General features: G+C 43.4%; 1 protein-coding gene across 8 annotated transcripts in view; it reads left to right on the top strand.

Moving 5' to 3' along the window:
- Nucleotides 1–13019, top strand: part of Hipk2 (homeodomain interacting protein kinase 2) — a 207285-nt gene that overhangs the window by 162505 nt on the left and 31761 nt on the right. For 5 of the 8 annotated variants that reach the window (XM_029558852.1, XM_017795686.2, XM_017795685.2 and 2 more), the window contains one exon: nt 4379–4521. In XM_029558852.1, coding sequence (XP_029414712.1) covers nt 4379–4521 — 143 coding nt within the window. The remainder of the gene's footprint in view (nt 1–4378; nt 4522–13019) is intronic. The other 3 variants (XM_008823500.3, XM_008823499.3, XM_029558851.1) reach the window with 1 other exon arrangement.

Here is a 13019-nt window from a genome sequence, read left to right as displayed (position 1 = left end):
GTAGGTAAGTACACCTGTGTCGTGCAATGCCCACAGATGTCAGAAGAAGCTGTTGGATCCCTTGGAACTGGACTTACGGACAGTTGTTAGCTGCCATGTGGGTGCTGGGATTCAAGCCCAGGTCTTCTGCAAGAACAACCAGTGTTCTGAACTGCTGAGCCATCCCTCTAGCCCCATGAGATTAACTTTTATTTGATCATGTTGTACTTGATATGATGGCATGCTTCTCTCTTTTTTTTTTTTTTTAACTGTGTATGAGTGTCTTGCTTAAATGTGAGTGCACCTGTGAATGTAATGCCTGTGGAGGCCAGAAGAGGGCATCAGATCCCCTGGAATTGGAGTTACCAACAGTTGTTAGCCACCATGTGGGTGCTGGGAACTGAACTCAGGTCCTCTGCAAACACAGCCAGAGCTCTTAACCACTGAGCCATCTCTCCAGCCCTGGTGGCATGCTCTTTGAGCTCAGTTTGCAATTATTGTGATTAGTGTTTTTGCTTCTGTGTTCGTTGGTAAGAAATGACATGTGAGTTCCCTTCCTTATGGAATCCTTATCTGATTCGAGTACACACTTGCAGCAGTCTCCTATCTACTTGGATATTGTTACCTCTTCTGTTTTCTAAAACAATTTAGTTAAGATTGGTATTAGCCATCCTTCATCTCTTTATTCTTACATCCAAACTGACACTGCAAGTGACTACTAGCACCAGCTATGGTGACACAAAATTGTGCCATATTGAAAGGTTGTCAACAGAGAACCTTCTACATTTAAAACAGGCTCTTCCCTTCCTCTCACTAGTCCTTTTAGCTTTCATTTGTTTGCTTAGTTCCATATGGGGAGTTCAGAAAAGGCCACTATAAATCAAAGAAGAGAATTACAGCTCAATCCAGGGGCAAGTATATTTGCTCACCTTTTGTCTGAGTGTCAAAAGTCCAGACCAGCCTCCCAGTGCTCCTCTAATGTGAGCTTAAAATCTATAGATTTCCTATGTATTTTCAAAGGTAATTAAAGACCCTTTTTTGTATTTGCACACTCAACTCCAAGTAATCCAGGAACCATCTCTGTTAGGAATATTAAGTGTGTCTTACAACTAGCTAAAATAGACATTCCTTATTCTTTTAGTTTGGTGGAACCAACAGGTTCAGCACTCCTGAGTTTTTCAGTCCTTTAATCATAGCAGGGGAGAGTGCTACCTTCTGCTTACTTGAAAAATAGTCTAGTGTTATAACCCTCCAAGTTGATTTAACCTGAATCTACAATTGTCATAGTTTCCATTTCTGAGAGTTACTTACTCCCTATCTTACTCCCTATGAAGTAAAATACATATTTTTTAAAATTCTGTGGACATTAATTATAGACAGCTTTAGAAATCCTCTTCTGATTCCTACTGTTTCTGTTTCTTCTGAATTTCATTTTTATTTTTGTTTTGGTCTCTTTCATGTTAGAAGCTTTCTCAAGGCTACCCTTGGCTGTTTGTGTATATTTAAGACTGAAGCACTTAAAATCTGCTCAGCATATTGAAAAAGCTGGTAGTTGAAAGGAGAAAGTTCAGAACATGGGCTTCCCTATGAAGAGGCAAGCCCTGCAGTTTCACTGGCAGACCCCTTATCCTCAAATGTCATATCTCTAACTCTTTTTTCTTGAAGTTCTCAGTTTTCCTGGCGTGTCAACCAGTCTCTGGCTCTGGGGACAGTATAAACCTGCACACCAGGGATCTAGGAACTTGCAGGGTTTCATATGCTGACTTACCTTACTTACTTAGAACCATTCATTCTGCTAAGTTCCTCAGTAACTGTCCATGTGTTGTCGTACTTCTAAAATTGTGTTAACTGTTACTGTCTGTCCTCTGCTCTCCTTGCCTTTATGACTGTATATGTTTTATTCCTTCACTATCATGTTAGTTAGGTTCAGAGAGAATAATAAATAATTTGCCATATTACTAACCAAGTTATTTAATCTCTTAGTTTATTCACCTAAAAAATAGGAGGAAATAATAGTCCCTACCTCATAGGACTGATGTTAAGATGTCAGAAAATCTATTTATGACTTAACTCTGTGCTTGACACAAAATATGCATCAAGAAATATTAGCACCAGCCAGGTATATTGTCACATGCCCATAATCCAGCACTTGGCACACCAAGGTGAAGACAATCTTGAGTTCAAGGTCAGCCTAGGCTGCATAGCAAGATTCTGTTTTTAAAATAAATTTTAAAAATCAAGGGCCAGTGAGATAGTTCAGCAGGTAAAAGTGCTTGCCACCTAAACCTGATAACCTGAGTTCAGTCCCTAGATCCAGCAGTGGAAAGAAGAAGCAAGAACCAACCCCCAAAAGTTGTCTCCTAACTTCCACACGTTTGCTATGGAACATGTGTGCCCACATTAACATACGCACACATCATACATACACAAAATAATATTTTTTAAAAGATGGGGCTGAAGAGATGGCTCAGTGGTTAAGAGCACTGGCTGCCCTTGCAGAAGACCTGGATTCTATTCCCAGCACCCACATGGTGGCTAACAACCATCTGTAACTCCAGTTCTAGGGGATCTGACACCCTCTTCTGACCTCCACGGGCATTGCATGACACGGGTGAACTTACATACATGCAGGCAATATACTCATACACATAAACAAAAATAAGAAATAAAATATTTACAGATATTTGATGAAATGTCATCTGAAATGAGCTGAATGTATCAGTCAGTGAAAGAGATAAAAAAATAGTCTTTTCCCTCATGATTTTGAAATAAAATTCTAATACCCACTTTAGGGAAATGGAAAAAATAAAAGGGCACCTTATCTTGATATCAAGATACATTTTTTAATCAAGCTGCATTTTTAATGACATCAGTCAAAATTCATATTTTCATAAGATTGGAAATGAGCTCCAGATGACTAAATAATAAAAATCATACAGTCAATGAAATTGGTACTCCTTTTTTTACAGGGTCTCACTATGTAGCCCTGTCTAGCCTGGAGCTCTGTATGTAGACCAGGCTGGCCATGAACTTACAGAGGTCCGCCTACCTCTGCCTCCTGAGTGCTAGAATTGAAAGCATGGGCCACCACACCCAGCTCATGCGTTAATAACTATTTCAACCAATTAAATTATGTGTCTCCTTTCTGTGAATTCTGTAAACCTGTAATACAATTAACTATAGTTAATAGACTTGGTAGAATTGTTTCTTTCATTTTGTCAACAGACTTTTCTTTAAGTATGATATGATCTGTGGTCTCTGAGCTTCCTGCCTGTATCCAAAAAGGTCAGTAAGCAAACAAGCAGTATCAAAAAAGGTATACCAGATCCCACAGGCTGATAACATAAGAATGATGGGACCGAGACATGCGCAGATCTGAAATATAAGTCTATCATTTTTGTAAGCATCACTGCTTCTTAAGCCTTGACTTGAAATGTTGTCCATTTCTAGAAGTGCTTGTTTATAAATGAGTCCAAACATACATATTAAGCACATGCCCAGTCTGTGGAGTACCACTAATTAGACAAATTGTTCAATCTTAGTCATGTGCATCTGCATGAGAAGAGAGAGCTATAACTGTGATAACAAGCCCCTAAATCCTTGACCTGTCCAAAAAGCATCTCACCTTAATGGTGGTCTTTTAGGTGTCCAACTATGGACACATATGTGTTCAGCCAGAATCATGTAATGACCAAAGCAAGCAGAGAAGACGTGGAAGGCCCAGAGACCTTAAAGCACATTGCACATGTGCACACTCACCAAGCAGTCTAAGGAAGAAAGCAACAAAAATTTTTAGTATTGTGAAGATGGAAGCCTTGAGTTCCTACCAGTGTCTCACCTTTGTCTTCAGGAGTTGAGGTCACTGTCATTTAAGCTGATCGTCGCAGCTAAAAGTGTTACTGCTTACCATGTGCTTTCAGGCGTAGGCTGGCACCAGATAGTTGATGGTCACCAAGTTGTATAAACTGAGATTCAAAGCCACAAGGGGAGACTACATCTAACCAATAAAAGTTCTAAGTCTCAAATCTAGGACATTAGATAGAAAGCTTCCTGGAGGGCAAGGCTCTGACCCCATCTGACCCAATTCAGCTGGCTTAGGCGCTTGTACACAGATGACAGAACAAGTCCACAATGGATTTTTAGAAACCCAAGGATTGTTCAGCCAAGCAAATTCATAAGGAAATCATCTTTTAAGATAAACAAATGTCTTCCATATATCTCTGTGGCTCTATACTTACTCATCTGTTGTCTCTGCTTGGTTTGTGAAACCAGAGACCAGCCTATACTTCTACACCCATCATAAGATCTTGTACAATCTCTCTACAGAGTAAGTTCTGGACCCTTGCACATCAACTAGGTGATTAACAGTTGTGATAACTGTGAATGTCTTGTCCTACAGCAGGCCTGGCCAGGTGGGGCCCAACAGATCCTGCTTCCCCCAGCCTGGCAGCAACTAACAGGAGTAGCTACTCATACATCAGTGCAGCATGCGACTGTGATTCCTGAGACCATGGCAGGCACTCAGCAACTGGCCGACTGGAGGTAAACAGAAAACCCTTCTGTGGCAAGCAGTGTGTCTGGGCTGGGAGTTGTATCTATTACTGACACAGGTTATATGGGCTATGGCTTTGGTATAATGAAAGGCACTTAAATAATGTACCAAAAAGTCAACTTGATTAACTTACAGTTAGCCATCATTTTCCACCCAGAACTCCATTACATTGTTTAATCACCTGTGTAACTCTCCATACCTGGCTCTGGATGACCTGGATTTTTCTCAGAATTAAATTCCTCTCAGGAAATATAAATGTTTGTCACCAGTGATAGAATGCAGAAGAGCATCTCAAATCCCTAAGCAAGTCTAAAAAGTATTTTTAAGAAGTTTGAAAGAAAAAAAAAAAAGCCAGGCATGATGGTGCACGCCTTTTAGTCCCAGGAGGCAGAGGCAGGCAAATTTCTGTGAGTTCAAGGCCAGCCTGGTCTACATAGTGAGTTCCAGGATAGCTGGGAATACAGGGAGACCCTATTTCAAACAGACCAAAAAAAAAAGAAGTTTGAGACACAGGTACCCAGGGAAGGCTTGACAGAACATGGTGTATTTGGAAGAGTAAGCTCCATGATGTTTGTTGAATGTACCTCTTTAGTTAGCAGTCATGTCTTGTAGATAGGAATTCACTTTCCACAGACCCCAATGACCTCCAGCTCACCACCTACCAGTACCACATACCCCTGTGTCTATTTACAGAGCTCCACCCATGCAACTTGCCAACTTCCTAATGGACACCCTGCTGTGCTGTTTTCATGAGCAATTGTATCTTTCCCTTGGCCCTCTTCCCAGTACCACCATAATGCCCTCCTTGACCAGTATAAAGCCATATGACAGCCCCCAATTGTCCCCAACTCCCTGTGGCCCCTTTGGGCTGTTCTCCGTTTGCCAGAAACATAGGACAGATTACCCCCTGCTACCCTTGGATAATCTCCATACCACCCTGAGAGCCTGCCTGGTACATTTTCTGAATAAAGAGCTCTTGGGTTGAATGTGGTGCTATGTATTTGTAATCTCAGAACTCAGGAGGCTAAGACAGAAGGATCACAAATTTAAGGCCACCCTGAGTTACACGGTGATAGTATCTCAATAATCAGTTAATTAATTGGCTCTCAGGAATAAGTAGACAGGTGACTAAATAAGCCCCCTAAGTCATGCGTCTTCTGCAGCTTCGTCCATCCTCCAGGTAAATTTCTGACTAGTAACAGGAGAGTATGTGCACTGTCCCCACAGCCCACTCACTCTCTACTCATTGGATGGAAGCACTTTTTCTTTTTTTTTTTTTGGTCTTCTTGAGAAAGGGTCTCCCTGTAGCCCCAGCTGTCCTGGAATCCACTATGTAGACCAGGCTGGCCTTGAACTCACAGAGATCTGCCTGCCTCTGCCTCCCAAGTGCTGGGATTAAAGGCATGTGCCACCACAGCTATTATTTTTATTTGTGTGTATGAGTGTATTGCCTGCATGTTTGTAAGTGCACCCCTGTCATGCAGTGCCTGCAGAGGTCAGAAGAAGGTGTGGATCCCCTGGAACTGGAGTTATGAATGGTTGTTAGCCACCATGTGGGTGCTGAGAATCAAACCCAGGTCCTCTGCAAGAGCAGCCAGTACTCTTAACCACTGAGCTATCGCTCCAGCCGCTGGAAACACTTTGAAACCAGCCAGAACTGGGTTCCATGCTGACTCTGCAAGACCTGGGACAGGTTATTTAACCTTTATGAGCCTCAGTTTCTTTTTCAATAAAGTGGGCTAATGATGCTTACCTCCTCGGATTTGGGGGTAAGGTGTCAATTAAGCTGGAAAACAAAGTCCGTATTTAACATGCAGCATAGCAGTGCCTGAGCATGACAGGGAATAAATGACCCTGGCATCGTCCCTTCGCTCATTCACAGCAGTTCATGCTCTGCAGGATCGCCTTTCTTCCTCAAGCTCATTAGAAATAGCAACCAAGTGGAAAACTGTGACCTACTGTTGGGCTCCCCCTCCCCGCTTATTCTCCTGAAAGACCCACACACAACATACTCCTTTTGCTTTGTCTTTCAACAGTTATAGCTCACTTGATCTCAGCAATACTCGCATATTTTCTTACTCAGCCTTCTTCTTCTTTCTGTCTTCCATCTCTTAGCTAGTAATCACAGACATCTAAAGCTAGCACACCTTCCCAGTCTCTCTCTCTCCATTTCACATGTGGGCCAAAGAACATTCATAATCCCCACTAGAAAACAAAACAGAAGAACCAATGCTGCCTTGTTTCAAAGGGAATAGGATGCCTTCGGTCTGTAGGGAAATGAAGAACATAAAGAGGCCATGTAAATACCTAAAAGACTCAGAATCTCCACAAACGTTCATCTGTCTTTTTCTCCTCTATCTCCAAGTTACAAAGGTGGAGTTTGATGACTTTAAAATTCAAATGAGGCTGGGCATGGTGGCACACGCCTGTAATCCCAACACTTGGGAGGCAGAGGCAGGCAGATCTTTGTGAGTTTGAGGCCAGCCTGGTCTGCATAGTGAGTTCCAGGACAGCTGAGGCTACCGGGAGACCCTGTCTCAAAAAGACCAAAAAAAAACAAAATTCAAATGAATTCTCCTGTAGCTTTTAATTTTATAATGTGTTAAATGGACTTTTATGGACAGATTTCTGAATTAATCACCACTTAAAAATTTCTGCTGGAAAACAAAGCATAGAGCACAATTCAACCTAGATTTGTAAGAACTTTGAAATATAACCCATTTTCAAGATGTGAGCTGCCAGCATTTCTTTCAACATGTGTCTAATGATTATTAATTTTTTTTTTTTTTTTGGTCTTTTTGAGACAGGATCTCCCTGTAGCCCCAGCTGTCCTGGAGCTCACTATGTAGACCAGGCTGGCCTTGAACTCACAGAGATCCGCCTGCCTCTGCCTCCCGAGTGCTGGGATTAAAGGCGTGCACCACCACGCCCGGCTTGATTATTAATTTTTAATTAATACCAAACTCTATATATGTCTAGTCACTCTTCATTAATCTAATTGTTCATTCAGCAAGCATGTAATTAACTGATCAGCTGCTACATGCCTGAGCATTGTGTTAGCTACTAAGGGAATTCAAAAGACCATCGGTGATTCCTAATGCCAGAAACATATGGCTTCCAGTCCTCAACATTTGCTTTTCAACATTAACTACAATTTCCTCATTAGTAAAATGTATTACTAGCCAGGTCTGGTGGTGGACACCTTTACTCCCAGCACTCAGGAGGTAGAGGCAGACAGATCTCTGTGAGTTCCAGACCAGCTGGGGCTACAGGGAGACCCTGTCTCAAAAAGACCAAAAAAAAAAAGCCACAAAATTGTATTTCTAAGATATTCTGCCCATCTCACAGAGTAGGATAAAGCACCCTTTGAAGATGCCTTGTGATAGATAAAAAGTAGCCATTTGACAAATAGGGTTGATCAGGAGAAAGCACCAGGACATGGATAAAACTCCATCAGAATAGAGTTAATAGCAAAGGAACACGTGGGACAGATTCCCTTCTGAGCAGGGAACATGTCTGCCCCGGGTCGTGAGCTGGGGTCTTTTTAAGGGGGGAGGCTTCTGCTTCCTGCAGAAGACAGGAAGATGTATTTTTTTTTTAAGTTGGGTCGGGGGAAGTGGAAGAACAGGACTGTTAAAACCTGTCCTCTTTAGAAATCAAAGGGGAAGCCTGACACACAGTGGAGAAAAGTCTGCTTCTCTTGACTTCAAAGACCAGGCTGCTTATCAGCTTAGTTCCCTTTTCTCAGGATCTTGAGAAATCCTTGAGACCATGTTGGTGAGGGGGCGGGGCTATCTGAACCTTAACATTCCAGCCTTTTGTATTATAGGATAGGGGGTGCCATTGTCGTCTTGCTACTTCCTGCTGGACAGAGGGGGAGGCTGGATTAGGGGTCTATCAGACAGTGGGGGTTCCCTCTTGATGCACCTCAACAGGGTCCTCGATGGTTGACAGGGGCTTGTATACATGTGGAGGGAAGGAAAGTAACAACTGATTAAAATTAGTATGAGAGTAAGAGTTAGTTTTGGGATTTTGGTCCTGAAAATACATGAAGAGGCAAGGAACAATGGTTAGCACCAAGGTAATAGCTCATTTTTTATTTATTTATTTATTTTTTCTGCCAGGGCTGAACTTGAGAGTGATAGACTCAGGATTTATTTTCAGGCATTTTGACAGCTGTTGCAGTGGCTAGAATCAGTGTCAGTTACCTCTCAAAGGCTTCTAGATAGGGAAAGAAAACAAATTTAGCCATCATTTAAGTTTTTAGGCTGGAACAATAGTGCGTTGCCTCCCTTAGGTGGGCACTACAGTATTGCAGACCAAGATTTGAAATCTTACATCTGAGTAGTGTCTTACTAGTAATAAAATCATCAATGAGAGATAATTGTCTAAATAACATAAGAACTTATGTCTAATGTCTGGGTTGTGTAATCCCTCGAACCCTTAAAATATACTAATGACTTTAATTTTTGGTTATACTTTCTTTTTGGATGTTTAAGACTATACTGTTAGCCCAAATAAACCAATTTATTTTTACTCTTAGGTCGTATGAGGATTTGGACCTCAGGGGTCACATGGGCTTTGGGGGGAGCCCCTGGCTCCTCAGGCTTTTCTTTTACCAGTTCCATCTACGTGAAGATAAGTCAAGAGGTCTTGCCTGCCCGGGGCTTCGCTTGGAAGCATGGAGGAAATGTTTCCTCTTTGTTGACCCTCCTCTTTGTGGACTGGACACTGGTTTAAGTCCATCTTCTGGGGTCTCCATGGCCTCCCTGAACAAGAGGACAGGTGACTCACCAAAGTTACAGGACATTTTGAGAGTTGCTCCATAGCCCCTGAACTTGTTTGACCTTGGAGGGCAAGGAACAAAAATATGTCCCTTTAAGTCCCTCTGACCAGATTAATACAGGCCTTAGAGTCTGGCTGTTAAACATCCAACAAGGTTAGTAACACCAGTCTGGTATATTAATTACCATGTGCTATGTACATAGAGCTTGGGCAACATCCTTAAGTAAACATTGACTAGACATCCTTAGACTAGTTGACTAAGCTGCGACCTTAGAAATTTTAAGATTATCAATATATTATCTTTGTCTCATTTTAAATTTATAGAAACACAGTGAGTAGGTGTGGTGGGGAATGGCTGAGGTGGGGTTCAAGACTTTTAAGAGACCCAATACTGGTGGCCTGGTACTTGCTGTGTTCCTTGGCCAGTTTTAATTTGGAGAGATGAATCCAACCAGGTTGTCCCAAGAGCTTGGCTGCAGTCGGAGTAGACAGGATCACCAGGTGAGGACCAACTGGGCTGGAAGGTTTCCTTCACTCCTTTCTGTTGGTCATGAACCCGTAGGTAGGCATGATTTTCAGGTTGAAGAGGGTGGTCAGTTTGGCCTTTAGAAGCCTGGGGGATAATCCAGTCAGCATGTTCCCTGAGTAGTTTCCTTAGAAGGGTGAAGGCCAGTAAATAGTAGTGTGGAGGGGAGGGATGTTTGGAGGAAGAGGTCGTCTAAAATTAGGCTAAAATTAGGGCCCTGGTTAATGTCACAAGTTTGGCTTTTCGTGACATGGTTCCAAGTGGTAGGGGTCCTGACTCAGTGACATCTGTGAGAGATACTATGGCCTGTAGGACACTGTTGGGGTGAGAGTTAAACTTCTATCCATAAACCAAGTTAGGGTTGGGTTTGGTAGGGGATTTGGGGAAATTAAGGGATCCTGATAGGAGAGTTCCTAAAGAGTTTCCAAGCACAAGTGAGTGAGTGGTTCACTGGGAGGTGGGAAGCTGGATTGAGAGGAGGGCAGAATCAAGGGTGAGCGAGGGGTTTTTAAGAAATGTGACATGAAAGAGTTGTAGTTTAGAGGGAGCTAGATTGGCAAGAGAATCCTTAAGCTGGTGGGGGGAAAGGACAGAGATGGGCTGACCCAAAGTGAGCTTAATTCCCTCTGGAGCCAGGAGAGCAGTAGTGGCCAGAGCACAGAGACAAGGTTGCCAGTCCTGGATGGTAGTATTAAGCTGTTTAGAGATAACCTACTGGAACAAAAGTGGGACCCCCTCATCTGTCCCCAAACCCCTAATGCTTGGCCCTTATTCTCAGTTGTGTAGAGAAGAAATGGACATTCCACGTTGGGGAGAACCAGAGACGGTGCCTTTAAGAGCGCTTCCCAGATAGTGTGGAATGCTGTTGTAACAGGCCCTAAGGGGTCAAGAGACTCAGGGAAGTTCCCTTTGGAAGCTTCGTGGAGCGGCTTTGTAAAGAGGGCAAAGTTAGGAATCCAGGTGTGTAGGTACCCTGCAATGTCTAGAAGAGATAGAATTTTCTCCTTGGTTGTGGGAGGCTTTAAAATCTTAGGTAATTTGTTCTATCTATAGTTAAACGGCGGAATGTAGGTGTGAGAAGGAACCCCAAGTACTTGAGGGAGAGAAAGGTGAGTCTTAACTGAAAATATCCTATATCCCTTGTACCCAGAAAATTAAGGAGTTTGATTGTGTGTGCCTTGGAGACTGAGAGAGATGGAGAGCAAAGAAGTAGGTCATCTACATGTTACAGGATGGTGGAGGGGTTAAGGTCTAGGGAAGTTAAATCCCGGGCTAGAGCTTGTCCAAAGAGGTGAGGGCTATCTCAAAACACATGGGGCAGGACAGTCCAGGTTAGATCATAGGTGCAAGTGATGTATTTTAAAAAATCTTGAAGTGTGTAGGATTAGTAGAAAAGAGCCTCTTTTTCGTTTGAGGTGGGAAAGATCTCCAAGAGACAAAGGGACATGGACCCTGACCATCCGGTCCATGTTTGACACCTCCTGGAGGGGGAAAGATACCATGGGCAGGGAGTTGAGACTGGGTGTGGGAGCAGGTATGGCTTGACATAGGAGAGGGGTTGGGAGAAGGGGTGTCCTGTCCATGAGGGGACGCAGGGGCATGGGTATTGGAGGTGGGGTCTGGAATCGAAGTAGAAGTAGATACAGGAGAGATAAATGGGTTATTTGAGCTCGAAGCCAGAATAGGGGAGACTAGGGAATATTTGGCAAGGAAATGTTTAAGGTTTTGGATTTCTTCAAGTAGAGGAGAGTCAGTGGAAGGAGAGTGGGTGACGGACTTAGAGTGGCGCCAGAGAGGGGAGGGGGAAGATCGTGGAGAGAGGGTTCAAAGCGGGGAAGAGGGAAGTTGGGTTGGGCCCTGGAATGGAAGGCAAGGGAGAGTATAACAAGGGGAGAGCAGGGGGAGGACTTGGCTGTGCCTCAGGCTGGGGAGAGGAGGAGGTTGGGGCTGGGTCCCAATTAGAGGTAGTTTATCGGCTATGGTAGGATCAAAAGCTGAGGTGGGGGCGTGGGGGAGTGAAGGCCCCTGGCAGGTTGGGATCCCATGAAACTGTCTTGGCCAGAAGAACCTGATGGGAAGAACATGGGACCCAGAGGGAGGGATTAGCGTGGAGATCAAAGGAAGCTTGGCTGTATGGTAATTCAGACCATTTGCCTTTACCATGGCAGAAATTTTCTAAATCTCTCAAAATATTGAAGTTTAAGTTTCCAGTGTTTGGCCAAATAGAGTTATTATCTAACTCATACTGAGGCCAGGCAAGTGGTGTACAGGAACTTCAGGCATTTTGGCCTGATTGTATCCGAAAGTCCTAGTTGTTTTAAAGATTTAAGAAGACAAGCAAGAGGTGTGAGACCCTGAGACTTTGAGTGGGTGGTTCCCATAGCGACAGATTATGCACAGAGCAAAGAGGAAATAGAGAAAGAACCGAGAAAGCAGGTAGGAGGTAGAGACAGAACCAAGCAGGTGGGAGACAAAGAAAATCCTCTCTCTATAGGGAGTAGAAGTAGGATCAGGCAGGAAAGCCCAGCAGATGAAGAAGAGAGAGACGGGGAAGGCAGTAGGAGGAAAAGGAGTTTGGCATTGGTCATGCAAAATGAGAGTGAGAAGAACCAGGCACCAAAAGAAAGCATCCTTTTTTTGTTGTGTGGGTTCGAGTTATTATTTTTGAGTTATTTTCAAGTCCCAGAAGGCAGCGTCCCACAATTAGATCATCAGGGAGAGGAAAGGCAAGATCCTGTCCTGGACAAGAAGTACTGCGTGTTCCTATCTCTGGAAATAGCATCCTATATCTAGAGAAAGGAAGGGGTTTTCCGATACACATGTGATTTCAAGGCAAGCGAAAGGAGTGAAAAACCCTGCAATGAGAGTGTGGCGTGACCAGCCAGTAGATGGAGACAAAGTACAAGGAATGGGTTGGGAGAAAAGCGGAAAAATCGCGGTGAGCCAGGAGGGAGGGAAGGTTATGGAACAAGTGAGCCTGAGGTTTAGTAGAGGCTGAGGGAAGATGAGCCCCAGAAGGGCAGTGGTTTAGTAGAGGTTTAGTAGAGCCCCAGAAGGGCGGTGGCAAGGGGTGGGGGGGTGTACTTTAAATTAAATTTATATATTTTAGTACCAGGAACCATGTTGTAGATTAAAGAGAGAATATTTTGGCCTGAAAAAAAATATTTTGGTGTTAAC

This window comes from Nannospalax galili, unplaced genomic scaffold, assembly GCF_000622305.1.
Source record: "Nannospalax galili isolate Female #2095 unplaced genomic scaffold, S.galili_v1.0 scaffold307, whole genome shotgun sequence".
Taxonomy (NCBI): domain Eukaryota; kingdom Metazoa; phylum Chordata; class Mammalia; order Rodentia; family Spalacidae; genus Nannospalax; species Nannospalax galili.
This window is presented reverse-complemented; position numbering and strand designations above follow the sequence as displayed.